Consider the following 25,847-nt stretch of genomic DNA (forward strand, 5'->3'; position numbering starts at 1 on the left):
CCCCGGGACAACGGGCCACCCGGGCGCTGGCTGGCGTGATCCACTCCCGGCCGCGGTTGTCGATTTCCAGGGCGGTTTGTTGAGTGAGAGCGAGATTTCCATTGATGACCGACTCGACCGCCCTCGTAAGCCCCTACCTACCGCGATTCAGTGTCCGTACCTGCTTACACAGCACTCTCGAGCTTCCACTTCTTGCAGGATACACCCGTCCCTACTTGCCCGGGAGGCCCTTACTGTTGCTACCGTTGAAAGCCGATCATCCCGTGTTCTTCCACCAGTTGCTGGCATCCCTTTGAACGGCCATTAGTAGTCCCGTCCGTCCTGCTCTTTGATTTGCTCCCATTGTTTACTTGCTGCGGGTTCACGCCGTCAAACATACCTGACTTGTTTGAATTCGAGATTCACGTCATCTACCACGACGTCGGATTCCACCAGACTACGACATAACCGTGTGCTACTCGGATTGGCGCCGATCGGATATCGACTACATATCGGGAACCATAGCGGTGGATCATCCCAAGACTGTCAGTGAAACCAGACCAAGATTCCGAAACCGATTCACTACACTACGCGGTAGATCGGACGGACCGAACGGACGGACGGCCTGGGACGGGCACCAATCGAGGTTTCCAGGTCCATATACACCGATATGCCTTTGCGAGGGCCCCTTCGTCGGCCTGCGCTTGCGCTTCCTCCTTTCACATGCAACAATGTCACCACAAAAATACCCCTCAGGATATCACCATTACCGCGCTCGGTAGCGGTACGGCAGCGTAGAGGACATGCGACACATCTCCCGGTACCAGACACGCGGCCAAAGACGGCCATCTTCTTTCCAGGTTCGTAGTAGTAGTAGTGCGCTGTCCTGCTTTGAACAGAGAACGATGCTGACAGCCATGAGATATACAGGCCAAGGCGTCCAAAGAGTCGGCATGCTCACGCCCTGGCTAGAAGCCTTTCCCTCGACAACTTCCGAAATCATCGACGAAATTGACTCGATAGTGGGCCACAAGCTCTCGGACGTGATACAAAATGGGCCCGGCAAGGACCTCAACCTGTCGCCCAACGCACAACCAGCCATCATGGCTACCTCGATATTGATCATCCGCATTCTCGAAAAGCATTTCAACTTTAGAGTCCAAGACAATGCCCACTTTACTCTCGGTCACTCTCTTGGCGAATTCGCTGCGCTTGTCGCAGGCGGCTATATCCATTTTGAAGATAGTTTGCGAATGGTGCAAAAGCGAGCGGAAGCCATGTCCAATGCCACGCGGCAGGCCGAGGAGATGTATGGCGGAGAGTACGGCATGGTGGCACTCGTCAGTAGCAAGGCCGAGCACCTGCCACCCTTGATTGCCGCAATCCACGAGTTCGTCGGCTACGACAGCGCCGGCTCGAAAGTGGAGAGCGCCGACGAATGGTGCCCAATCGACCAAGTGCTCATTGCGAACGTCAACAGCAAGACGCAAATCGTGCTCAGCGGAAGCATTGAGCGCATCAAGACACTGGTGGAACACGTGCGGCAGTTCCTGGGACACGACCCACGCGCGGTCAGGCTCAAGAGCGACAGTCCGTTTCACAGTCCCATCATGAAGCCGGCCGTCGGGGTGCTGCAGCAGATGATGGCGGGAAACAGCATGGTCAAGGGGAGGGAAAAGGAGGACATTATCACGTTTCCCGGCAAGGTTACGTGCATTAGCAACGTGACGGCCAGGCCGTTTGAAAGTAGGGAGCAGCTCAAGGACCTTTTGGCTCGGCAGGCGGTCGAGACGGTACAGTGGTGGGACAGCATCAAGTATCTGGATCAGTCCATGAAGGTCAGGAGATGGGTCGGTATCGGGCCGGGGTACGTGGGCCGGAACCTGGTGGGCAAGGAGGTGGGCATGCGCGGGAAGGACGTCATCAAGGGCGCCGGTGTCTGGGCAATCACGGATCCGAAGGAGATTGAGGAGGTGCTCAGAGGGTTGGAGGAGACAGACTTTTATGAGGACGACGAGTGGCAGGATGCATGGGATAGGTGGGACTGAGAAGGTAATCAGTGTTGGGTATCTACGGAAAAAGGGCTGTTATTTTGGAAGGAATCTGGGAAATTCATCGTCACCCTTTATCAACAAGCATCGGCGTAGCGTCGGATTGGATTGGATTGGATTGGATTGGATTGGATACAGGGGAAGTTAAAGAGGAGTGTTTGGCCAGCGGGAGAGGGGCACTGCGCCCGGCGTTGTGGATATGTTCACCCTTTCTTCGGGCAGACACTGGAAGCTGTATATTCCTGTATGCTATCTGTCGTCATAGGCAACGAATACTAAGGGAAAATAAGAGGTTCTCACATCTACCGGCACTTTACGTGGATTACGTCCTAAATCATCATGTGAGGTCGAAAGGGGCGTCAATAATGATCATTCACACCCACTGTCGAAGACACTAGACGCTGGAAATAGGGGTCCCACAGGCCACTAAACAATGTACTGTACCCAAGCTCACCAAGTGGAAGCTATGGTAGAGGTACCTACCCCAGACCCACTTCAACTTGCTGCACCTCCATGGATCGGCTTCCATCCCGCGTCACCACGGCGGCCCGCGCTCTGTCATCCATGCCCTTCAACTGAACAACTTCTAAACAGTCACGACATCACTGCCTAATCTACACACCCCTACATCGAACTCGGAAGAACCACAGTACGGCCTTGGTGTACTGCGATAATAAGGATCGGACAACCTCGACCAAGACCACCCACCTCCTTGAAGAATGGCGACCCTGATCCCCTCAATAGCCTGTTTGGGCGTAATAGGCCGTAACGTATAAGCTCCCCGCCCCTCCCTTCCAAACCCTCCTCTCCTCTCCCTTTCTCTCCTCTTCTCTTCTTCATCAGTATTCCATCCAGCTATGTCTATCACCGCCTTACTAACCCCCCCTCTTCTCTCACCGAAACAGAACAACCCCCTCCACATCCAAATCTTCCCGTCCTACGACCCCTCCACCAACACCTACGTTGCCGCCCGCACCTCCCTCCAATTCCACCTCCTGCTCTCCTCGACTCTGGACGTCTTTGACCTGCGCGCCCGTCGCAACGCCGCGGCGGGAGTGGGCTTGTCCGGTGACTTTGGTCTGTTGCATGCCGTGGACGACCGCTTGGCCGCGTACGGGTTCGAGACGAATACGGGCACCAAATTTGTTGCGGTCGTGGACATGAGGGGACGGAGGGTTGATGGTAGAGGCGGGGGTGGAGGCGCTGGTGGGCATGGCGGAGGCGGACAACAGGGAGGGTTGACGCAGGGAGGGGCGGCGGCTGCGGCTAGTAGTGTTGGGTTGAGGGAGGGGGAGATGAAAGTTGTGAGTTCTTCCATCGGCTTTTCCCGGATGGGGGGTGGGGGGAGAAGATATAGCGAAAGAGGCGGGGATTTTGATAGTGTGGGACAGGGAGCAAGAGATGGAAGAAGAAATGACGGACACATATGCTAACACAGGGAACAGGTCTTCAAGGCGATGCAGACGGCGTACATCAAGTTGTTGCAGAACCCCTTTTTTGATCCAGACGAGCATTCGCCGCTTTCGGGGACAGGCGGAAAGAAAATCACGAGCAAAAAGTTCGCGGAGGATATGAGGAGGATAGGGGAGAACTGGAGACCGGGCGTGACGGCTCTCTGATGGGACTACTATGGCCGGGGAGTTCTGAAACGGCACCCCTTTGGTTAAGCATTCGGGTTCATAGGCGAGAGTGGTAAGTTGGCGTTTTAGGAGTTTGAAGGGATCATGTTTACAGGATAGCGGGTTGCTTTCTCGCTTCGGTGGCATAGAACAGTGAGGGAACCCATGGGTGTAGTGGTGCTCTAGCTGTGAGCATGCAACTACGGCTAAACAGCTAATCAGGCAACCTTTACGAACGATATCGAAACAGCATACTTAATACAGCTACATCAACAAGTTATTCGTCATAAAGGAAGCTCTCCAAACCGATGCCCATATCATACTAAACGAATCAGACATAACGCCCACCGACCCAACAAATTTCAATCCCACCCATTACTCAACACAAACTCCTCATACGGTACCCCCAACTCCTCAAACTCGCCTTTCTCCGGCCTCGCCATCTTCGCCCACCCTCTCACCAGCTCTCTCCAATAACACGCCTCCGCCGCCGGACTAAAGTACCCGCCACCCACAAACAACTCCCTCTGCCTCCTCGCAATACCCTCGGCAACCTTGGGGTGCTCCTCCAACCAATGTATCGTATCCTCCAAATCCGACCAATCGGGGCTCACGAACACGATATTCGCTTCTTTGGGATCATACCTCTTTGGCCACGCCCTTTCGTGTCTCGCGTGCGGCGTCCAGATCCCATCATTCGCAGTCTTTCTCGGCTGGGCCCTGGTGTCTTTTGTCTTACCATCCTTTCTCATCCGCAACGACCGAGCCTTGTCCAAGTCCAGATCGCTTGAGAACAAAGGTTTGACAAGGTGCGTGGTATGCTGCATCCACTGGATCGGCGGCGTGAGCGTGACCGAGGCACACATCTGGAGGAACTGGAACCTTCCCGAGTAGGAAATGCCTTCGGTGTGGAGCACGTATTTGTACTTGCAAAAGTCCTCGATGGCTAGCGAGTTGGTGGCATTTTTGTTCTCGCCATTGCCCGTTGTCGACGTCGTCGTCCACTCGAGTGATTGCACGTCCGCCCACGGCTTGGCCTTGGCGGTGGAAACAAGCTTGTACCGCAGTTGCGGGTTGTGGATCGAGTTGAACCAAGTAGTCCCGCGCCAGACCGCGCGGGGGTCTTTGTGTGAGTGCCAGCGGTTTCCTTGGAATTGGGTGGTTTCGAGGTTGGTGATGGCTGATGCTGCGCGAGAGATGGACCCGATGAAGGGGAGGTCCCATGCCCAGAAGGAGAAGTGAGGAATGAGAAAAGTGCGAGCATCGGGATCCGAAGGGGCGTGTACGGGGTCAGCGTTGCGGGTGTATTGGAGGGCGGTTCCGAAGGGGGTGTCGAGGATGTTGATGGTCAGGATTGTGTCCAAGTCTGAGACAAGAGATCGATCGGAAGGGGGCAAGGTGAGCAGGGCGCGATGAAGTTGGTGGAGGGCTGCTGTTCTTGACTTTTTATTTTTTTGTTCGTGTCAGTCAGTCATCCAGTCAGCCAGTCAGTTTATTTCCAACGAAATAAGAAAAAGTGAAAAGAAAACATACATTTACCATCTCCCTACTCAAATCCCTCTTCCGTTGCGCATGCAACACATACATCTTCCCATCTTTTATCCGCACCTGCATCGGCCCCAAATCACTGCTCCTCTTGACCTTGAACGGCCCTTTCGCTACCGTATCATCAATCTCCTTCATCAGTCCCGGGAACGTCGCCCGACAAGTCTCGGCATCGAGAAACAAGTTGTTTAGTATCTCATCAGTCAGCTTTCGCATGCTTCCTCCCCGAGGAGGCAAGGAGGACCTGGCGCGAGAAGACGCAATGGCTTCGTAGTCTACTTCTTCTTCTTCTTCTCGATTCAAAGGATCAAAGTTGCCGCCTTCTTTGCTGCTACTCGAGACGGAAGAAGAAAAAAATAGTGACGAGAATAATGATGGAAAAGAAACGACGACAGAGGAGGAAGAGCCATGGCGGACGAAGAAGTACTGAACCAGTGACCAGAGCGTCAAGCAGGAAAAGAAGATGACAGAGACGAGTTTGCAAAGACGTCGACGCTGGCGGTATTTGAGATTGGTGATGTTCATGTTTCGCGAAATATCTCGAAGGTTTTCTCGAAGGTTTAGGGATTTGTTGGTTGAGAGGAGGAGGGACGAGGGTGTGATGGGTAGGAAGGAGAAGCGGGAATGATGGTGTTGGTGTTGGTGGTGGTGGCTGTAGGCATGGCTTTCGTTAGGGCTTCTTGATATAGGACTTTGTTGTTGGTCTTCATTATTTGGGCTGCGGCTTTGGCTTTGGTTTAGAGGGCTGTGTTTGTAAGCTTGGGAGGAATAAGAGTAAGAGGGAGGAGTAGTATATTGTGTGGCCATTCGGCTGGTGGTGGTGGTGTTGCTGGTCCTTGATATAGAAGGAGGAGCAGCACGGCGGGAGGTAGACATTGAGGTTTCTTGAGCTCGAGATTCAAGGGTGAGGTACCACAGAGTTTTGTTATGGAGAAATGTGGAACAAGGAGGTGAGATGGAGCTAGAGTAAAAGGTTTGACGGAGGTTTGGTTGGGGATTTTTTTTTCTGTTCTTCTTTGAAAGTATATATGAAGCATCTGATGATGATGTTGTCTTCGACAATTAAGTACATGTGGTTTTCAACTTCCACTTTCGGCAATATATGGAGGGGTCCTATACTGTTGACGGGTGATGAAAACCCGGAGAATGAATGTCCGGGTTACTCTTCCGGAAATGTTCCGCGGTTGAATAGGTATGCCGATAATCTTGATGATGAACAGACCACTTTCCTCCCGGCTAAACATAAACCATGAGTTAATCTACCTATTTGACATCGATCTAGAAGCTGAGGTGTAAACAAAGTTGAATCGTGCTCACGTAGCTTACAGCTGTTGGACTTGTAATGTGTAATTCTAATACCAGCTCTTTCTACCTTTGATGCTCTGTCAGGACATCAAAATCTAAGAGGCGTCCCACTGCTGTACGCGTTTAGGGGTAAGACCCGGGTACGGCCACGTCGCAGCGGTGCGATCGGGAGCATAATTGTTTCACGGCGTGCCTTGGGACTAGGAAGAATGGCTTAAAGTGATTCGGTTTAGCCAAAAATAACAAGTTGAAAGCTGCTCTGGTTTAGAAAAAGGATAATTATGGGTTCATGACGTAGATCGTCAAGACATAAACTGGTCGCTTAAGAAAAAATGGGTATATAAGCCGCTCTTCCTGGATGTGCGAGCCCAAGGAGTGATACACCGTATGTACCAACTCTCTGAATGTATCCAAATCGTGCCATTACATCTTCGACATTACCTTCTTCCACCCATTATTAACGCCTCTTGATTATATGGTATTTTTCGTACTTAATATCGACAATGTCACTGCTGTTGTTGAACTCCCGACCGGAACAGGAAATTAAGAAGTCGTCGCCTCGTTAACTAACCATAAAGCAAATTAGATACATAAACCATAAGAGATCATCATCATAACGCTTGAAAACAGATGGAGTGAGTTGCCGAGGTAATGTGCAAGTGACAAACACACAAACAACTCAAGCCCTCCTCGCCTTCATATAAGCAGATAGATAATAGCCAGCGACCACGACCAGCCATCTCATCAACGCACCTTTAACACCGCCTTTGGTACCCAAGCCCAAGAAGTACCACATCCAGTATTCGGACCCCTTAGCGACGGTCCCCTGGCGGTCAAAGTTGGGCTTCTTGTTGGTCCAGCGCTGCAGGAGCCTGAGCTCGCTCCAGTCGTACGGCATGTAGCGCACGCGCAGGAACCGGTCCATCCAGGTTGGGGTCTCGGACACGGTGCGGAAGTGGGTGAAGTTGTCGAAGCTGGCTTTGCCGCGATAGGCGCCCCAGCCGGAGTCGCCGACGCCACCGAAGGGGACCGTGTGCACGGCGCCGTGGAAGTAGGAGTCGTTGATGCAGGCGCCGCCAGAGGTCATTTCGTCGAGAACTGTAAGTGATTGGGGTAGCTTGTTAGTATAACAGACTGAATTGACATAAAAGGGGGAAGAATCAAAGAAAAAAAGAAGCATACTCCTGTTAGTCTCCGACTTGTCACCAAACGCCATCAACGCCAACGGCGTCCGGTGCACGTTATTGGCAATGCTGAGCGCCTGGTCGAGGGTGTCCACAGGGTAAATGCTAAAGATGGGACCGAAGCTCTCTTCCTGCATCATCGGATCATCGAGACTATCCACCAACACCGCCGTCGGCTCAATGTACAGCTCGCTCTCGTCCATCTCGCCGCCCATGACGATCTTGCCCTTGGTCTCGTCCAACATCTTCTTGATTCTGTTGAAGTGCCTCGCGTTGACAATGCGTGACAGATCCGGGCTGGCCTTTGCTCCGTTGGGGAACATGTCCTTGTACGCAATCTTGAGGAACTCGATGAAAGTGTCGGCCACATCCTTGTCAACGAGCACGTAGTTATGGCTCATGCACACCTGTCCGGCGTTCAGGACCTTGCCCCACATCAGGCGGCGGGCCGCGAGCGCCAGGTTGGCCTTCTTGGTCACAAAGGCCGGGTTCCTGCCGCCCAGCTCGAGGCACACGGGCGTCAGCGTCTCGGCGGCCTTGCGGGCAATGATGGAGCCGACCTGGGCACTGCCGGTGAACATGATCTTGTCCCACTTCTCCTCCATGAGCGCGTTGGTCTCGGGGACACCGCCGTTGACGACGGCGAAGGCGTCGCGGTCCAGCCGGCTCTCGATCATTTCCTTCATGGCCATGGCGCACGCGGGGGTCAGCTCGGAGGGCTTGATGACGGCCGTGCAGCCGGCGCCAATGGCGCCCACGAGCGGGGCCAGCACCAGCTGGATGGGGAAGTTGTAAGGGCCGATGATGAGGACGGTTCCCAAAGGTTCCTTTTTGACGCGGAAGTTCATCATCGAGTAGGTGACGGGCAGATCCTTGAGCTTCTCCGTCTTGGCAAACGTCTCGAGGTTGTTGATCATGTGCAGGCAGTCGTTCTTGACCCAGTCGACCTCGGTGAAGTCCGACTCATATCCGCCCTTGCGCAGGTCCTGCTGCAGCGCGGCCATGAGCGAGGCCTTGAAGTCGTCGAGAGCCCAGTAGAGCTTGCGCAGCTGGACGAGACGCCATTGCAGGTTCTTGGTCTTGTGGGAGGCAAAGGTGGCACGGGCGGTGCTGCAGACGGCGGGAATGGCGTCGAGGGGTGTGACCTCGAAGGGGGCGATTTCGACTTTGGATGCGGCCATCTTGACGGTGGTGTTGTGTGTGGTGTGCCGGTGATGTTTGGGTGAGAAGAAGACGAGCTGAGCGGGTTAAGAACAACACCAACAACAACAGCGTGGACAAGGAAGCAGGGTTGGACCGAGAAGAGGTGAGACGGATAGACGGAGGGACAACGGCGGATTCAACGGTTGTACCCGTGGTGGCGGCGAAGAGTGGGGGATGGGTTGGTCGGAAAGCCCCCCTTATCTCCACGGGCACACTATTGACACAACGAGAGACCGGAAGACCGTTAGGACGAAAGGATGAAGATGATGATGACTAGTAGTTTTGGGCGGGGCCTTTCGTCGATCTTTTGGCCCATGAAATTGTCCATTTTGGGGCCTCCCCACACCATGAAAAAGGCAGCGACAAAGTCGGTACGCCTTACGGGGTCTTATCGCTGCAACTTCTAGGTAGACCAAGGTAGCTGATAAAGGAATTGTTGCTGCTACAACCTCACACTTGGGTTGACCCCTCTCGACGCCATAACGAATCATAATTTGATCGGCCAAAGAGATTTCGATGAGACGCTGGCAATGGAACAGCAACAACCAAGAACGAGTGGGGGGTGAAGCTTGAAGCTCTCTAAACGGTAACGTGCTCGCGATAACACTAGACCGAAGCTACGAGCTGTGGAGATGTGGCTGTCAACATGACAGGGCCCTTCCTCGCTGGCAAGGGGATGTCGGTCCCCGAAGTGCTCCATCTGAACGGAATTCTGGATTAGTGCGGAAACGTGCCAACGTCTAAGTGGACAGAAGAATCAAATACTCATTTCACAATGGGCCAAAATCTCCATCGACAGACGTCGTCTCTCAGGAGGGAAGGTATCATGCAGTTTGAACAACAAACCCAAGCATGTCCGGATTACACACATAATTTTCACACCACGTGGGCTCTTCTCTCCATGCTCCATATCCACCAAGTCCAAGACACTCGGTGGTCGTGCTACTCTTACCTGTCATATCATATATAGGTACTCGAGAGTGAGTGCGTTGTGAAAAGGTGGAAGACCAAGATCTACGCTGTACGTATGTGGCTGGATCGACCATGCAGTTCTGATAGGGTCTGATAGCTTTGCTGATAGTATGGTACCTTTCTGGCTAGAGTTGCCCGCTCAATTATGGGTGCCTTGCTTGAAAGATGAGCGTACAGCGCTAGCATCTATTCGATAGGCTGCTGCACTCAACTCAACTTAAGCTACCCCGCAAGGGAAGAGCGCCCGCCGTTCATGTCAGGGGCCGAGGTGGCTGTCATCATCTCAGCTGGTATTGGTCCCCTATTCTACACGATTCGTAAGATGGGATGAAGAGGGTGGTGGCCTCGTGACCATAACTATCCGAATGACCTCAATGTGTCAAATAGTGTCGTCCTGTACAGTTTGTCAGGGGATGTAAAGAGTAGACTGCCGCGAAGCTCAACTGATCATCATCAATCATCGCTCTCATATCCGCCGGCGCCGTCGAATTATATACAAGGTTAAGACATAGTATGTATATATACATTTGCACTCTCACACAATCATGTGCCAAATCCCCAAGAGTACGTCTAAGCAAGCAAACGACAATGTGTGGTGACAAAGAGTGGTTTTCCCTTTGTCATCGTTCGTGTCCAGTTCAAAGCAAAAGACGAGAAGCCTTCCAACTCGCTCAACCAACGCCTTCCTTCCAAAAAGACGCTCAAGTACCCTGCCGCCGATAATACACCATATAAGCCGATGTGTTCCCATTTGCATACATCGCCTCCGTCAAGTCCGGCATTCCGCCATTTCCATTTCCATTCCCATTCAGACCCGGACCACCACTTCCAATCTTCACCCTCTCCACCAAATCATCATTACACTTGAACCAATCCGTCGGGTCCTTGGACTGCTCATCCTGCACGTACGTATAGTAATGCCCGCCATTGATTCCCTGTCCCACATGTACCGTGACGGCGTAGCAATCATACTTCATGCGGCCGGCGTAGTGCGCATCGTCCGTAGTTGCCATGTCCGGATCCGGTTCGGCGCAGTACTTGGTCAGATCGAGGTCACGGATCGGGAACCGAACTTTGGTGTGGATCTTGTTGGAACCACCGCCAGAAAGGATGGAGGAGAACGAATTTCGGGACTGCCCAAAGGACGAGTTGAACCGGTTGAGACAAAAGGCAAGACGGTCAGGGAGGCGAGCAAACTTGGCCCGTCTTGTCCTGCCGGGTTGGTTGCATGTTTCGCACTTCAGGTCCGGGAAGTGTTCGGTTGCTTGGTGGCTGGCAAGAAGACGGTCAAGATCCGTGACTCCGTAGCCATTGCCTTCGCCTCCTGTCTCGGCGGCGATGTTGAGGATCCAGACGTCGCAGGGCTGGAACATGCGGATTTCTTGCCGGCATTCGGCGTTCTGGCAGCGGGAGATGAAGACTTCTAGGCCCCGGAAGTACTTGTCAATGATAGAAGCACTGGCGTTTGAATAGTCACGCCAATAATCAATGGCATTCTGGATCACTGTCCCGTTCTTGGGTGTATACGGCTTTTCTTCTTTGGGCGGCTTGCGGTCTCGGTGAACGTTGGTTTCGTCATGGATGTTGTCAATGATAAATGAGTAGAACTCCTGGGCATCTTGCTGCGCCGGCCCGCCAAAGATTTCCGTTTCTGGTTTCTTCCTGCCATCCGCGTTCTTGGAGTGAATAAAGTGTATATAAGCCTATGCGGTGTTAGTCTGTGAATCGTCCGCGACGGCCACATAATATCCAAATCATCACGTACCATGAGATGCTTCGCTTCCAACGATCTCAGCGTTCCCTCATCAAGCCAGTGGAATAGGCCAGCTAAATACTTGGTGAGTAATTGAGGATTTTCGTTTTTCTCATCCGCTTTCAGTGGGACTTTGTACACATCCTTCCAAACACCCGTGTACAACTCGCGAGCAAATCCAGGCGTGGCGAACATGGCTTGCAGAGAGCTGTTGGCGAAGCAGAATACACCAGGGTTGACAAGACCAGTCCTAAACTTGCGGACTTTCTCAATTCCCGATTTAAGTGACGATCTTGTTGACGTTGCCGTGGTGCTGGTGTCGGTTTCTGCTAGGCCGCTATAACTCCTACGTGGGACAGTCGGAGCCGGGCGAGTTGGAGGAGATGGTAGCGAAGAGTAAAGGTTCTGTTCGTGTACGATATGTCGAGGTAATGGGCTCGCTGGCCGAGCGGCAGCAGGGTTGATAGGTGAAGTCATGGACTCCTGTATCGTTGAAACGGAAGGGTATCTCCGCAAAAAGTCTTCCGTAGTTCTCACCGGAGTAACAATATCGACGTTTTCTTCCCATTTTTGTACCTCCGCGAGATCTTGTATTGGCCGCGTTACGTTTCTGCGTAGACGACTTGTGAGGTTGTGGGTCAAAGGTGGCCTTGGCTGTGATCTCGCAGCGGCACTCGTGGAAGATGTCTGCAAAGCTCCGGTCCCAACTAGGTCGGTCCACGCCTCTATTCCACCTTTAAGCAACTTCAGTCGCTGTTGTGAACTTGATCCGCCGGCGTAGTCATACGCTGTAAGGGCATTGTAAAAAGTTAGGACCGCTCGTTCCTCTGGTGTCTGGGGACTCGATACAAGGCGTTTGGACCGCTGGTCGTAGAAAACAATCAGGTCAAAATCATGCCGTCTCTCAAAACGCTGCTGTTCGGCTTGCGGTGCCAATACCATGCTCTCTGCTATATCGCTGGCAGAAATATCTGGCCTCATCAGCACTTCATTTTCGACACATATTGTTGCCTGTGACATGACATGGCCCTCATCGTACTCGTCACGACTTCTGATGTCAACGACGAGAATCGACACGTCCCTAGCGCCAACTCTCATGTAGCGCTCAAGCTCCTCGGCCGAGATAGTATCACCATCGGGTATAGCAGGCTTTGGTCTCATCTTTGGACTTGTAACAGGTGGTCCAGAAACAAGACCTTCATCGGACGTACGGGGTCTGCCATTCCTATTCATGCCAGTGGCTGATGCCGTTGAGCCCTTTCTGGTAAACATGGCACGAGGAGCGCTAGATGGAAGCTCGGCTGCCTCATTGGACACTGTACCTCGTGGCGGGTTGTAGATAGCAGCTGGTACGCGAGGTAAATCCGCTAGAGCGGTAGCAGGAGGAACACTCGGTACTTGTGACCTCGGGGGGTCACGCGGTGCCGGTGGGTTTATTGGCATTATGGGCTGCGGAATGGGCTGTGTCCGAATTCGAGGATCCTGTATTGTTGTTGTTGTGTTGGCAGGACTCGGGGTACTGGCGGTGTATGCTCGAAGCTTTGCGAAGCGAAGAGCGAGGTCCTGAGCTGCATTGTTGGTAGGAGTTGTCGCCGGACCGCCGGAGTGTTGAAGCGCATGACCGTGGAGAGCCTGAGGTTTGGGGTGTACGGCTGGCTTGGACCTCCCGGGCGACGGCCATGACTGATCTGGCAAAGCATACGTACTTTGTCGGGGCGAGCTATAGACCGAACTGTCGGGACTCGTGGTATTTGACGAGAAGTTGGAATGTGATCTCGTATGTCCGTGTCCGACCCCGACACTGGACGTTTTTTGTTGATTTGGGCTTCCTAGTAGTGGCTGGACACCCGTTCGGGCATTATCTTGTTTGATCTGCTCTTTGATCTTGTCGAAGTCGCTTAACAGGCTCTTGATCTGTCGGAGCAGATGTTGATGTCGCATATATACGTTCGGTCGGCTTCGATCCAGCAGCGCCCAGTCCTTATTCTTCGGGATGATATCCAGAGCTATAATGTTGGCCTTGATGTATGACCTGAAGGCCATGTCAATCCTACCAAAGGACTGGAAGGCTTTGGCTTGCTGGAGTGCTTCTTCGGCGAGCCTGAGAGCACTGTCGATCGGGGTCGCGGGGTCTATGCTGACTGTAACAGCCTTGAGGTCGTCCAGATGCGGCATTGGTGGTCGTTTGCTTCCTCCGGTCCCTGGCCCATATCCTCCCCCTCCTCCCCCTCCCCCTCCGTTGATTGTCCGGTTCTGTCCACCATCTTGTGTGCCGTCCCAACCTCCTGTTATGTGGCCATTCTGCCCGTTGACGGAATGCGCAGGTGTTGCATGGTTGACCATGGTCGCAGATCCAGCCATGTGCAGTCCCTGGTATGGATGATGTCTGTTGGCGCACTGGGGGCGCAAATCGCAAAGCCTTGAAGTCGAGTTGCTACGGCGCGTCGTGGATGCTCAAGTATGCGCCCGCAAAGGGTGGCGGTTCAGTTATATAACGACAGTCAAGCGCGTTCGCAGGTGTTATGGACAGTATTTCGCTATGTCGTCAAGCTTTCCTGGCCTCGTCGTTGGCTTGAATCAGGGAAAGAATGGGTGGTTCGTGGAGAGGATGGACAGGATGACGACTGCGGTTCGAAGGCGGTAGGTACCATGAGTGGCAGCCTGTGATTCCTACTTCTTGGCACACGAATCTTGCAACTGGAGGGATGGTCAGCGGAGCGAATCGGTGACCGGTTCCCGCGCGTTTCGTTCGGTTGCTCGGTTGAACTGAACTGTTTCTTTGCGTAAATCATTCCATGGTTAATATGGAGGAGGCAGAAGGTGTTCGGCCAAGGAAAGCGTTACGGTCAGTCCGTCTCTGGTGGGTTTCTTGGTGGGGGTTGTTGACTTGGGTTGTTGTCACTGGGAACTTCCTGGGCCTGGACTCCCCGAGTGTTGATGGGGACACAACAGGGGCAAGGGCACCTCAGCCGAGTGCGTCATTGGGAGGGGACGGACGGGTTTGGATGGCTTCCTCTCACAAGTCCCTTCAGCGGCCATGTTATTCCTCTAGCGCGGTACATTAGGTACAAGCTGCTATAATCCAGCTTGAACTCCTCTATCTCTATCTGTCAATTGCCGCTCACTAACACAGCGGCCAGGCCAGGGGAACCCAAGTCGCCTCCCTCCGTGGAAACGACAAGACCCCGCAGCTCCGGGACATGGGGGAGGTACGTACCCCGGCCCTTGGATGCGCTACAGGCACTGGGTCACCTTGGGGGCTTGGGCCGCGGCAGAGCATGGATGGTCGGGGCTCATGCCGCCTGTCATACGCAACCTAACCAACGGGCAGGCAGAAACGACCTACCTAGCAACTGCAGGCACTCGTTGTCAGTGGCTGGGAGAGGTATCCTTCCTGCCATCTCCTACCATACTTGCCGTCTTCCTGCTCCAAGTCAGCATCGTATCTTGGTCGACATCGGTCCGTTGATACTACATCATTGGCCGAAGTAGCTACTCGGCAACCCAGTATAGTACTGGATGCCTTTTTGGAAACAGAACGGACTTTGAATCATTCGGCTGGTCAACAACGACAACTACCTACCCAACCACTCGAAATACCCTCCCGCCTTCACCACGCGACACGGCGATATCATCCCCATCTCCAGGCTGTCCAGTTTGACGGTAAACACCAAAAGCGCGTACTCGAGATAGCCTGTCCAAAATGATGAGTTGGTGGTCTTCGGGGGCCAACACTGCCCTTGACGAGCAGATAGAAAAGGCCACCAGTAGCAGCTTGTATGTTGTGTCGTCCCGCGGTTCCCTGCTCGCTTTTGGTACGAGCCTCTGTCTAACCCGTCCGGTTCCTCATGTAGGGAAGATATCGCACTCAACCTCGAGATCTCCGATGTCATTCGCTCCAAGACCGTCCAGCCCAAGGAGGCCATGCGCTCGCTCAAGAAGCGCATCAACCACAAGAACCCAAACACACAACTGAGCGCCCTCAACGTATGCCCACCGCTACAAGCGTACCCCGCGCCTCAGGCCGCGTCATGCTAACAGGCACCAGCTTACCGATACATGCGTCAAAAATGGCGGCGCACATTTCCTTGCCGAAATCGCCTCGCGCGAGTTCATGGAGAACCTGGTAGGCCTTCTCAAGGCCGTGGGTCCCGCCGCTCCGAACCCCGACGTCCGAAACAAGATCCTCGACTTGATCCAATCATGGGCCATGGCTGCCGAGGGCCGCTACGAACTGTCATATATTGGGGAGGTCTACAAGACGCTTCAGAGGGAGGGCTATTCTTTCCCACCCAAGCCTACGGTAGCAAGCAGCATGATCGATAGTAGCGCGGTAGGTGTTACTTACAGACGGCTTTGTGACCATGTGCCAGAGCTAACTAGGAACAACCACAGCCTCCCGAATGGGTTGACTCGGACGTGTGTATGAGATGTCGGACCGCCTTCACGTTTACCAACAGAAAGCACCACTGTCGCAACTGCGGCAACTGCTTCGACCAGCAATGCTCGAGTAAATCCCTTCCGCTCCCCCATCTCGGAATTATGCAGGCAGTCCGTGTGGACGATGGCTGCTACGCAAAACTCACCGACAAGGGCGGGAAATCCGGAGGGTCCGACCGAAAGCACCATTCATCAAGCCGCCATCACCACCATCACCACAAACACAAGAGCTCTTCGTCGATGCAGCCGCGTGACGCTCGAGTGGACGATAGTTTTGACGAAGACCTAAAGAGGGCTTTGGCTATGAGTCTGGAGGAAGTAAAGAGTTACTCTCGCGGTCACTCGGAACCAGCGAACAGCACACAATACAAACCGGATAAGCAGTCTACTTCGGTTTCCAAGATTGCGGAGGAGGAAGATGAGGATCTTAAGGCTGCCATTGCCGCCTCGCTCGCGGATATGGAGGAGCAGAAGAAGAGACATGCAGCCGCCCTCAAGGAACAGACTTCCAACGTCGGAAGCTCTTCCTCGGCTGCCCCCTTTACGCTTCCAAAGAACGATTACGAGCTCACTCCCGTGGAAGCCGAAAACATCAACCTTTTTGCTACTTTGGTGGATCGTCTTCAAACGCAGCCACCCGGGACTATCTTGCGCGAACCCCAGATCCAGGAGCTTTACGATTCTATTGGCGCCCTACGACCGAAGCTTGCCCGCACATATGGGGAGACGATGAGTAAACATGGTAAGTTGTGCCTATTTTCTGGATAGGCGGTCCAAGCTAACCTGAAAAGATACCCTTCTTGACCTACATGCGAAACTGTCGACTGTCGTCCGTTATTATGATCGAATGCTTGAGGAACGTTTATCCAAGGCATACGGCCAACACAGCATTGGCGGGTACAATCTCCCGGCTCCTCGACAACCTACTGGACCCTATCCCACGTTAGACCCGAGTGCTCCCAGCGCTCCTGGGGCAGCAGAAAACTTTTATACTGGCGAGCAACAAGCAGACTACAGCCACGCACCTTACGGACAATACCCACCGCAACCACCACAGTCACAGTACATGCCATACGATAGACGAAGCTCCATGGTTGGGCCGCCGAATCCTCAGTATCCTCAGCAGCAGATGCCACAACGGACAGGTAGCTGGGGCAATGCTCCTCCAGCTCAGGCACCACAGTACAATTATTCAGGCAACGAGGTGGCCCCTAGCCAACCGGGCCATGCTCAACAGGCGCAGCCAGGTGCACCGGAGTCAGCTCCTGGTGCGCCTAACAACGATCCGAACGCCTCATATTACTACAATCCCGGTCAGCCTCAGCAACAACAGCAGCAGTCAGCGCAGCAAGCCCCGGCGGCAGCTCCTGACCATAGTTATCCCACCCTTCCTCAGCAAGGACATTCTTACCAGCCATCAGTGCCACAAACGCCTGCTTCTGTACCTGTCCAGCCATCGCAAACCCCACAGCAAGCCCACCAACGGGTACCACCGCCTCAGCAGGCTCCGCAACAGCCATATTGGCAGCACTCAGCCGCGCAACAGACTCCTTTACCACCTGTGTGGCAGGCTCCTCAGCAGACTACAACATATCCGGGCTATGACCAGGAAGCGTTCCCTTCGGCGCCACAGCATGCGCCAGCCCCAAAGCAGCCTGTTGTTGAGGAAGCACTTATTGAACTTTGAGTAATTGTCACTTTTGGAGATTGTGTCATAGTAGTAGTGGTGCATTATCTGCATGGGAGGCGATATGATTGAGACAAAGGAAGATGCCATACGTATCATAAGATAGGTATGCAAATTGAAGCTGTGGCCCTCAATGGGTCCTACAAAGCACGGGTTGATTAATGATTGTACTTTTGCGTGCTCCCCCCAGTTGAATGTTACTGCTGATCAGTATTGAGGTTCCGGGGTTGATTTGGAGCTGCGGCTGACATCAACTGGACCCGCCTCGGGGTCCTTTACCCCGGGACCCGGGAACCGCAAAGTGTGGAATCCCCCACCGGGACCCATAGCCGGTCTGGCGGCATGCGGAGAACGGACCAAGATCGGATGAGACTTGAGAACCCTGAGGGTTGCCGGCCGACGACGCTGCTTCGTTGTTGGTTGTTTGGTGCGACGGTCACCTCTGATGGGCCGTATCAGAAGCTGCCAAGACTGTGATCTGGGAAGCCGGTTGACGTATTCGTTGTTCCAGATGTTGGGATGTGCGTTTCATGAGTGACTTGTCTCCGTTGACAAGAACAACTTGTCTCGATTTCGACTCGCCCTTTATTAGTCATCTTCCTGACTACCTACCTACACTGACTCATAGTCAACAATACTGTCCGACAGCACCGTATCTGCTTTCTTAAACCACAAATTTCCCAACTTGTTCCAAGAACAAACACCAATCCAATCTACGTACACGTTGTCGCGAGATATCCTCCCATCTCAGCTCAGCTTCTTACAGCAACAATAACAAAAACCCGCACTCACCTCAAACCTCACCATCAACCAATTGTCCACACACCCAACCATACCAAACCCGTACTCGCAACCACATTCAAAATGTCACCAAAAACCTACATTCACCTCGTCCGTCACGCCCAAGGCCACCACAACGTCAGCCAAGCCAACCACGTCTTCGCCGACCCACTCCTCACGCCCCTCGGCGAATCCCAATGTGCTGCTCTCCGCGACTCCTTCCCCTACCACGATAAAATCACCCACCTCGTCGCCTCGCCCATGCGACGCACGCTTTACACCTGTCTGTTGAGTTTCCAGCCTGCTGTTGAGCGTTTGGCGGCAAAGCGGGGAAAGAAGAAGGAGGGGGAGGGGGTGGTGGTGGCCCTGCCAGAAGTGCAGGAGGTGTCCAACTTGCCTTGCGACGTGGGTTCAGCACCGGAGAAACTGCACCAGGAGTTTGACGAGGCCGGGTTGGTCGATTTGTTCTTGGTCAAGGAAGGGTGGCAGGATAAGCACTCACCTGATAGTCCGTGGAAGCCCGAGATGGAGAAGGTGAAGCGCCGGGCGGAAAAGGCGAGGAAGTGGTTGTATGAGTTGGCGCAGCAGCAGCAGCAGGATTCTACTTCTTCTTCTGCTGCTATGGCCGGGGCTGGGGCTGGGGCTGAGTCCCAGGCTGATGGAGGAGAGCAGCAGCAGCAGCAGCAGCAGGAAAAGCACATTGTGGTGGTCACCCATGGTGGCTTCCTCCATTTCTTGACGCAAGACTTTGATGGAATGGATTTGAATAGGGGGACTGGGTGGGATAATACCGAGTGGAGGACTTACGAGTTTGTTACAGATGCTCAAGGAAAGGATGGGGATGTAGGCTTGAAGGAGACGGAGGAGAGCTGGAGGAAGAGAAAAGGAAGCGCGAAGCCACTGACGGAGACGGAACAGGAGGAGATAATGGCGGCTGTTGATGAGAGGTTGCAGCAGGCATTTGGGGACGGGGTTAGGAGAGTGGGGGGAAAGAGGGTGTAGGGAGAGAGAGTTGATGCTTAGAGCCGGCTGGGATGTGGTAGGGGAATTGAGAAAGATGGGTGGTATCAACATAGACTAGTTCATAGCTTTAGTATTGAGCTGTAGAAGACTTAACGTTTTTTTGGACCAAGTTTGAGCCATGTCTAGCAACTTATGCAGACCCTACAGACCCTGAATTGCAGTCTCACACAAGAAAAGAACCCTACTTTGCATCGCCTTTCCCATTTCAGAGAATGATCCTAATCTCTTCTCATACCAGACCCATACCATAATATTTACCTAAATAATCTCATAATCATTCATATATCATCTCCGTACCTTGTCATCCTTCACCGACATCCAGATATCCAAGAGAGCCAGCGAGTAGTCCCGGAAGGAAATCGTAAACCATACATACATCCAAGCATAAAAGAAGAAAAAGAAAACCCCAGAAAACGCCATAGTGATGGTGTCAGTCAGTCAGTTGATAATAACCCAATCCAACCCGACCCGATCCGATCCAATCCAATCCACCTTCCAAAGGAGGTTCCCCAATGCGCCCAAAGTATATCCAAAGATATAAGGTGATCAGGTATCATATACTCGTGTGCCATCAATTTCATCCGTTTCTTCCCTCAAGTGTCGTGTCTCGTGTGAACTCAGACACGTGTGATATGAGTGTGCATAGCCATGTCCAGTCTCAGCTTATGCTTTATGTGTCCCGCGTTCGTCCCGTTCGTTCCCATCAATCGATAGAAGGTATCGAAATAAAGAGACGATGATTCCTGTTCGTCTGGTCTTCTTCTTCTTCTTCTTCGTCGATCTCCATTCATTCATCCAATGCCGTGAAATGAAACAACCCAATTTTGCGTGATTTGGTTCAGTTCCCTTCCCATGGAATGGGGGCAAGCTGGTAGGCAGATACCCATGCATATGCAAGGTTCGCTGAAACGAAGAGAGCGCGCGCACAGTTTTGTGCCCTTTTCTGCCGGAATTTCAATCATTCCACCACCACCTAGCTAGCAGCTTCTCTTCCCAAATACAGACAAGTTTAGCGCATGCGTTTTTGTTTTTCTTTTTGCACTTCACTTAACGCCCCCTCGAATGCGAATGCTCATCGTCATCCGTCAAGCTGGTGCTGCTCCCGCTCGACGAGGTGGTCACGGTGCCGTGGGCCTTGCGCGCCACGCTGACGAGGCGGTAGATGCCAAATGCGATGGCGGCCAAAACAATAAAAAGGACAATGATGATGATGGCGATGACGTCGTTTCCCTTCATTCTGGGCGATTGGTGTGGTGTGGCGGGTTTACTTTATTCGGATATTGGCGTTGTCAGGTTGACTCGCGGTCTGAAAGTGTTGGGCGCTGTTGGGTATGTTTCGGCTCGGAAGTTGAGATCGTCAGCGCTGGAAATGGTGGTGGTGGTGTTGTTGTTGTTGTTGTTGTCGTTGGTGTAAGTGGTTTGAGATGAACGATGGGATAATGAGACGGTTCTTCTATTACATCCTGTTAGCTTCCTCGAGTTCTAACCCTCTCTTCCTTTTCTGTGTGTCTGTGTTTGGAAAGCTATCGAGTGATGGGGATTGTATGGCCCTCCTTGGGATCGGATTCGCGCAAACTCACCCAAGAAGCATACGTCGCTATGTGTTCGTCTGAAGATAACGAGAATTGGAGATTGTGGTTACAGGGCAGCGCCTGACAGAACAATCCCGATCGCCGAGCTTTATACTTTGAGTTTTTTAGGCGTTCTTCGTTCCAGACCGCTTTGGTGCTCAAGAAGCTGTTCTCCGTAACCGATGCTGGCTAATGCAGGTGGTTTGTTGACATGAAACTTCGTGTTCTGTGATGGGCGGTATAGCTTTGGTCGTCGTCCTCTGCGGATTTCAAGTCGACCTCTCCCTACACTCGCCGTTCTCTTTCTCTCTCAACTCAGCTGTCTTTGGCGACCTGTTTGTTGGAATGGAGAAAGTAGAATAAAAAGCAGTTTCGGAATCGCAGACAACAAGATCAGGAAAAGCGGTATAGCATCACAGTCGCATTTCAGATCCAACGGCGGCAAGCAGGGCAGCGCGTGGTAAGTGGGCGGTGGGTGGGCGAGCATAAAATAGTCAGATTTGCCCAATTCACCCCGCCACCTTCTTTACCATTTGCTTACAAGCATTTCGTAGGTAAAAGACCTGCCCGAAGGCGCATCGTAAGTGGTCTCAGGGCGGAAAAAGAAGAAGGCTGGTAAACATTGGAGCGTCGTACCTTGCGGACCCCGCCAAGTTTGACCTTCATTAGGGCGCGTCCCCCAGTTATGTAGGTTGGCGACGTTGAGATGGACAGGGGTGCAGTTGGGCTGGCTGGGCTGGAGCCACTCACCCGTCCGCATTTAGAAACCAGCTGGATAGAAAGCTACCTCTACATTACATAAGATCAGGCACTTGGAGCTGTTACCCCTGTACTGGAACTGACGGGAGGGAGCATCTTCATGTGCAAAGTTCGTGTTGGTTTTCAAGGCAAAACTGTGTGATGGAACTATCCCCATGATGCTGAATTACTTGTGAGCTGGTGACTGGAATATGCTAAACAGTACATCTATGACTTCTAGATGTTAAGTTCTGTAGTACGAAAAGTGTTCTCTGCGCCCCTTGAGAATGTCCTAAGTAGGAGGCACTGCCTCTTCAAACAGAAGCTCAGAAACGGGACAGGTATTTTCCTTGAACGCCGCACCCAAATATTGCTATGCCTCAAATGGATACTCGACTGCACTCCCTCGATGAATGCAATGATACAGGCCTTTTGGCTCCGCCACTCCTTCAATTGAAATTCTGAAGAAGAATGATATCGCCGAGAAGTGATGTGCCGAATTCGCTCTAATGATAGAGAGCCGCAAGGCTCAGGGACTCTTCTCGAGTCAACTTTTCATTTCCAGCATGATATTTCAAACCCCCATCCTCCAGGCACGCGTTAAAACCAAAGAAGAAGGAAAAGACTACAGACCCAAGCCGATTGAGATCTTGATGAGAAACAGACTTAAACTGAACAATTCACACGTTTCTGAAGGAAGCGTGTCAAGACTCAAGTCACAAATGGAAAGCCCTTCAACGCGCAGCCGAAAGGTACAGGCAAAGCAATGCCTTCGCGGCCAGCTGAGCAGTAGACAACTCGAGCCGATCATGGCCAGCTCAGGGGCCCGACCATCAGGGGTACCATCCAGCGACCTCTCCGCGGGTCAGAAGGGTTGATATACGGCTCCATTTGGGTGACCTTAACCGAAGAAGGATGAACGTAGCGGTGTCATTTCTGTGCATGGCGGTCGCTTCTGCGCCGAGCAGGAGGGAGTTCTGACGCGAGTTGTTCGAGAAGTGCTACCTCGGTCTTCTATTGCGAGACGCTGCCCTCGCGATCCTCGGAGTCTGGGTCCCTCTTGATAATCCTCACATGTCGCTCATAAAATTGGAGCATCTAGTAAATGTTATCAGCCGAGACTCCTAAGACATACACAGGAACAGGCAGAACGTACCTTTTGGGGGCACCTCTTGTAGATGACGTCAGTTGTATGCTGGGTCTTGTGGCCATTCTTCCACGTCAGATAAACCATGAGCTTGTGTGTGTCCTCATCTTCGCAGGCATCGAGTTGAGCAATATGCTCTTCCCAGCTTCCCGCTGGGGGCTTCCAGGCAGCGTTCTTAGCGGTCTGGGGCTCCTCAGAGTTAAGGGGATGGTCGCCGTTCTTCCTCGACCGTTTGTTGCTGCTTGCTTGGGGAGTGCCGGAGTTTGAAGAGGGCCGGCCACGCTTCTTGATCTTCTGCGCCGCAGCGGAAGCTTCGAAAATCTTCTCTCGACCGCCAATCTTGGTAAAGTACTCCTTGAGCCTCTCCGACGCGCCCTCTCTGTGATGAGCAATACTATATTAGCAATACAGAACGAGTCAAGATTCAAAGAATTCGCAATCCCTACATCAAAGTGTCCTCAGGCTCCCAGGTCTGGTCAGACTTTTTCTCGTAACCCTCCCACTTCACGAGGAAGAGTGGCTCGTTCTGCAGTTGCGCGTTAGTACCGCGTGCTGGATGACTTTGGATGCGGCAGTGTAGCGTACATCGTCGTTAAGCATATGGTCGAGGATTTTCTCGACGACGTAGACGTCCTCCTCCTCCTCGTCACCTTCCTCGTCATCCTCACCGCCCTCATCGGCGCCGTCTCCGTTTTGTTCCTCGTCCTCAAAGTCCTCGGGCTCTGGAATTGTGTACTTGACGGACTTTTTGTCGCGAGACTGTTTCTTGCTGCTCGAGGTAGCCGAGCGAGTGTCGAGCTCGACACTGGAGGCGGCCTCCTCGTCGCTGAGAGCCGATGGATCGTACGGCATTTTTATGAGCTGGTGTGAAGATTGCGGTTGAAGTGGTGCGACGAAGTGTTGCGCTGTAGTCGGAACGGGGGGCGTTGCAGTCAACCGTGAAGCGTGACAGGGTGCGCGACGCGAATTCGTTCTCGGTGGTTGACGGTATATCGATGCGCCGGTAGTCTCGTTACCGACTCACAAGAGGTAGGACGGTAAACACGATACTTATAATTAGTAAGATGAGGCTGAGCTGAGGATTGAAGAGATAGAATCTGTATGGACGACGGTAGAGGTAGGCAGTTTCCGGTCGATGCTGTACACTACAAAGTATCTAGTAGGTGGTTCGCGAACGGGAAAGATCCAAACGGTCCAGATTCAGTGCGCTACGTACTGGAATTCAGTTCAAGGCCTGCATTAAAAGTGATAGAGCTGGCTGCAGCAAGTGCTTGTTCGTTCCATTGCCCGCCGCGCCGACGCGAAGAAGTGGGGAGTGGCAGTGAGGCTGAGACCCAGCGAGGTGTGGCTCGCGTCGTGCACGTGACCCCGCGTGAGTGTGAAGTTGGACAGGATATGTGGCTGAAAGTGATGCCGGTTGGTCAATTTGCAAAGTCTAGACTGACAGATCATTTGCCGACTTGATAGTGACCTTGCGCAGTGATGTGACCTGATACATACATGATCAAGTTCTGAACGAGAGAGAGAAAGATGAAAGAGGAAGAAACCTCAGCTTAAAGAAACTTCTAAAAGTCGGTCAATGGAAACTGAATCATTTTGCGAATTCAGTTCCGTTTGCTCAGCGAAGTGGAAGGAAAGTGCCGTGCACATATGTATGGCTTACAATCAGACAACGCCCCTTTGGTGACGTCAAACGCACAAGCGGAATTATTGACGGTCATTTTCTGTGCAGCGTCTCCTTCCAAACCGATATCCAGCTATAGTACAATTCGGATAGGGAGAGGCGACGGAAGCTCTACTACTACTGTACAAGCTGGGTAACCTCATCGAATATCAGGGCTCTCGGATAAAGTATTGTTTTGAGGACTCTCAACACACAGTACTTATCCTTGCAATCAAAACTAAACATCCGTCGCATGGCGCACCAAACACAAAGCAATCACAACATCAAATTAACTCTTAGAAGCTGCAATGTTATGTTCTCTCTTTCTCCGCCGAGCAGATGGTAGAATGCACTACATGACAAAAGGCACAACCAGCTGCATGTGATGGAACACAACTCGCATAGGACCCTTTCGTTGTGCCTAATGGAACCAGTTATTGTCAAGCTATGTGTGGTGCTAAATATAAAGAGTCGGGTTCACACTTTTACAATTGATTGTATCGCAGATGGACGAGACAGTTGACAGCATCTCAACACAGAACCTTGCGTACAAGTAGACACAATAATAGGAAAGGAGCCCATCAGATCTCTTGTCCATTGTACATAGTAGGTCTGAGTTTGGATATTACAGCGCGGCTCAGATGGCTCATGCTCGACTGAGCGAAGAGATGGGACAAAGCCGTGATCGATGGCGAAGATAAACCAGAGTACTGGAACTATACATTAGTTTTCCGACCTCTAGACAAATCATATGAGATGGCAGCTGTGTCCATGGACTTTGGTGTTTTAGTCGAAACAAGTGCAAATTTGGCGATGCATCTTTAACGCATATGCAATCTCTCCACATACAGATACCGTCCCGTCCGCCCCCGGTCCTGGATCAGAAAGGTACCTCTACTAATCTATGCCTTGAGGATTCCGAAAAAGTTGAGACTGCAAGTATATCCCATGAAGTAGAAGAGTATATGTCGATACGAGTGAGCGAACACTAGCATGGTCTTCGTACTGAAAAGATAACTACACTACTCAGGATACCTACGACTACTTGATCATTTGGGCACTGGATAGTCAACTAAGTTTGAAATGGGAAAAGGTGTAAAGTAATGCCAAGCCGAGACATGAACTGCGTACAGAAAATGTTACAGCTAACCCCTGTTCATGCGTAGTCCATGAGTCCTTGTCGGCTT

The 25,847-nt window shown here is 52.4% G+C and overlaps 9 protein-coding genes across 10 annotated transcripts; 4 read left to right on the forward strand and 5 right to left on the reverse strand.

Moving 5' to 3' along the window:
- The first annotated feature begins 2 nt into the window (after positions 1-2).
- Positions 3-2,340, forward strand: NCU04010 (malonyl CoA-acyl carrier protein transacylase). Its single transcript, XM_952532.2, has 2 exons — positions 3-839; positions 910-2,340. Exons 1-2 carry the CDS (start codon positions 650-652, stop codon positions 2,025-2,027), a joined length of 1,308 nt encoding a protein of 435 aa, XP_957625.1. The 5' UTR covers positions 3-649; the 3' UTR covers positions 2,028-2,340.
- Positions 2,341-2,550: 210 nt separating this feature from the next.
- On the forward strand, positions 2,551-5,199 carry NCU12111 (hypothetical protein). Its single transcript, XM_011396749.1, has 3 exons — positions 2,551-2,800; positions 2,936-3,334; positions 3,476-5,199. Exons 1-3 carry the CDS (start codon positions 2,750-2,752, stop codon positions 3,647-3,649), a joined length of 624 nt encoding a protein of 207 aa, XP_011395051.1. The 5' UTR covers positions 2,551-2,749; the 3' UTR covers positions 3,650-5,199.
- Positions 4,012-5,719, reverse strand: NCU04012 (hypothetical protein; the record flags this gene model as incomplete). The annotated part of the gene is made up of 2 exons (XM_952534.3): positions 4,012-5,091; positions 5,183-5,719. The coding sequence occupies 2 exons, from the start codon at positions 5,717-5,719 to the stop codon at positions 4,012-4,014; spliced, it is 1,617 nt and encodes a 538-aa protein (XP_957627.3).
- A 493-nt stretch (positions 5,720-6,212) lies between these two features.
- Positions 6,213-9,353, reverse strand: ylo-1 (yellow-1). 2 transcript variants are annotated; one of them, XM_011396598.1, is made up of 4 exons: positions 7,682-9,353; positions 7,253-7,597; positions 6,512-7,065; positions 6,213-6,430 (listed from the first exon to the last, which is right to left on the reverse strand). In XM_011396598.1, the coding sequence occupies exons 1-3, from the start codon at positions 8,862-8,864 to the stop codon at positions 7,043-7,045; spliced, it is 1,551 nt and encodes a 516-aa protein (XP_011394900.1). In that variant the 5' UTR covers positions 8,865-9,353; the 3' UTR covers positions 6,213-6,430; positions 6,512-7,042. The 2 variants fall into 2 exon arrangements, with proteins under 2 accessions (XP_011394900.1, XP_011394899.1); XM_011396597.1 differs by lacking the exon at positions 6,213-6,430 and having other exon boundaries at positions 7,025-7,597; positions 7,682-9,145.
- Positions 9,354-10,182: 829 nt separating this feature from the next.
- NCU04014 (hypothetical protein) lies at positions 10,183-14,498 on the reverse strand. Its single transcript, XM_952536.2, has 2 exons — positions 11,624-14,498; positions 10,183-11,561 (listed from the first exon to the last, which is right to left on the reverse strand). Exons 1-2 carry the CDS (start codon positions 13,970-13,972, stop codon positions 10,560-10,562), a joined length of 3,351 nt encoding a protein of 1,116 aa, XP_957629.2. The 5' UTR covers positions 13,973-14,498; the 3' UTR covers positions 10,183-10,559.
- Positions 14,499-14,959: 461 nt separating this feature from the next.
- Positions 14,960-17,943, forward strand: NCU04015 (vacuolar protein sorting-associated protein 27). The gene is made up of 5 exons (XM_952537.3): positions 14,960-15,388; positions 15,466-15,598; positions 15,660-15,944; positions 16,007-16,793; positions 16,843-17,943. The coding sequence occupies exons 1-5, from the start codon at positions 15,315-15,317 to the stop codon at positions 17,736-17,738; spliced, it is 2,175 nt and encodes a 724-aa protein (XP_957630.3). The 5' UTR covers positions 14,960-15,314; the 3' UTR covers positions 17,739-17,943.
- A 318-nt stretch (positions 17,944-18,261) lies between these two features.
- Positions 18,262-19,720, forward strand: NCU04016 (phosphoglycerate mutase). The gene has a single exon (XM_952538.3). It carries the CDS (start codon positions 18,603-18,605, stop codon positions 19,518-19,520), a length of 918 nt encoding a protein of 305 aa, XP_957631.3. The 5' UTR covers positions 18,262-18,602; the 3' UTR covers positions 19,521-19,720.
- A 164-nt stretch (positions 19,721-19,884) lies between these two features.
- NCU17116 (hypothetical protein) lies at positions 19,885-21,132 on the reverse strand (the record flags this gene model as incomplete). The annotated part of the gene is made up of 3 exons (XM_011396796.1): positions 19,885-20,771; positions 20,841-20,994; positions 21,122-21,132. 3 exons carry the CDS (start codon positions 21,130-21,132, stop codon positions 20,589-20,591), a joined length of 348 nt encoding a protein of 115 aa, XP_011395098.1. The 3' UTR covers positions 19,885-20,588.
- An 840-nt stretch (positions 21,133-21,972) lies between these two features.
- On the reverse strand, positions 21,973-24,356 carry hpo (heterochromatin protein). The gene is made up of 4 exons (XM_952539.3): positions 23,583-24,356; positions 23,444-23,523; positions 23,007-23,376; positions 21,973-22,948 (listed from the first exon to the last, which is right to left on the reverse strand). The coding sequence occupies exons 1-4, from the start codon at positions 23,847-23,849 to the stop codon at positions 22,865-22,867; spliced, it is 801 nt and encodes a 266-aa protein (XP_957632.1). The 5' UTR covers positions 23,850-24,356; the 3' UTR covers positions 21,973-22,864.
- Between the last annotated feature and the right edge of the window lie 1,491 nt (positions 24,357-25,847).

Source organism: Neurospora crassa, linkage group VI (genome assembly GCF_000182925.2).
Source record: "Neurospora crassa OR74A linkage group VI, whole genome shotgun sequence".
Classification (NCBI taxonomy): Eukaryota; Fungi; Ascomycota; class Sordariomycetes; order Sordariales; family Sordariaceae; genus Neurospora; species Neurospora crassa.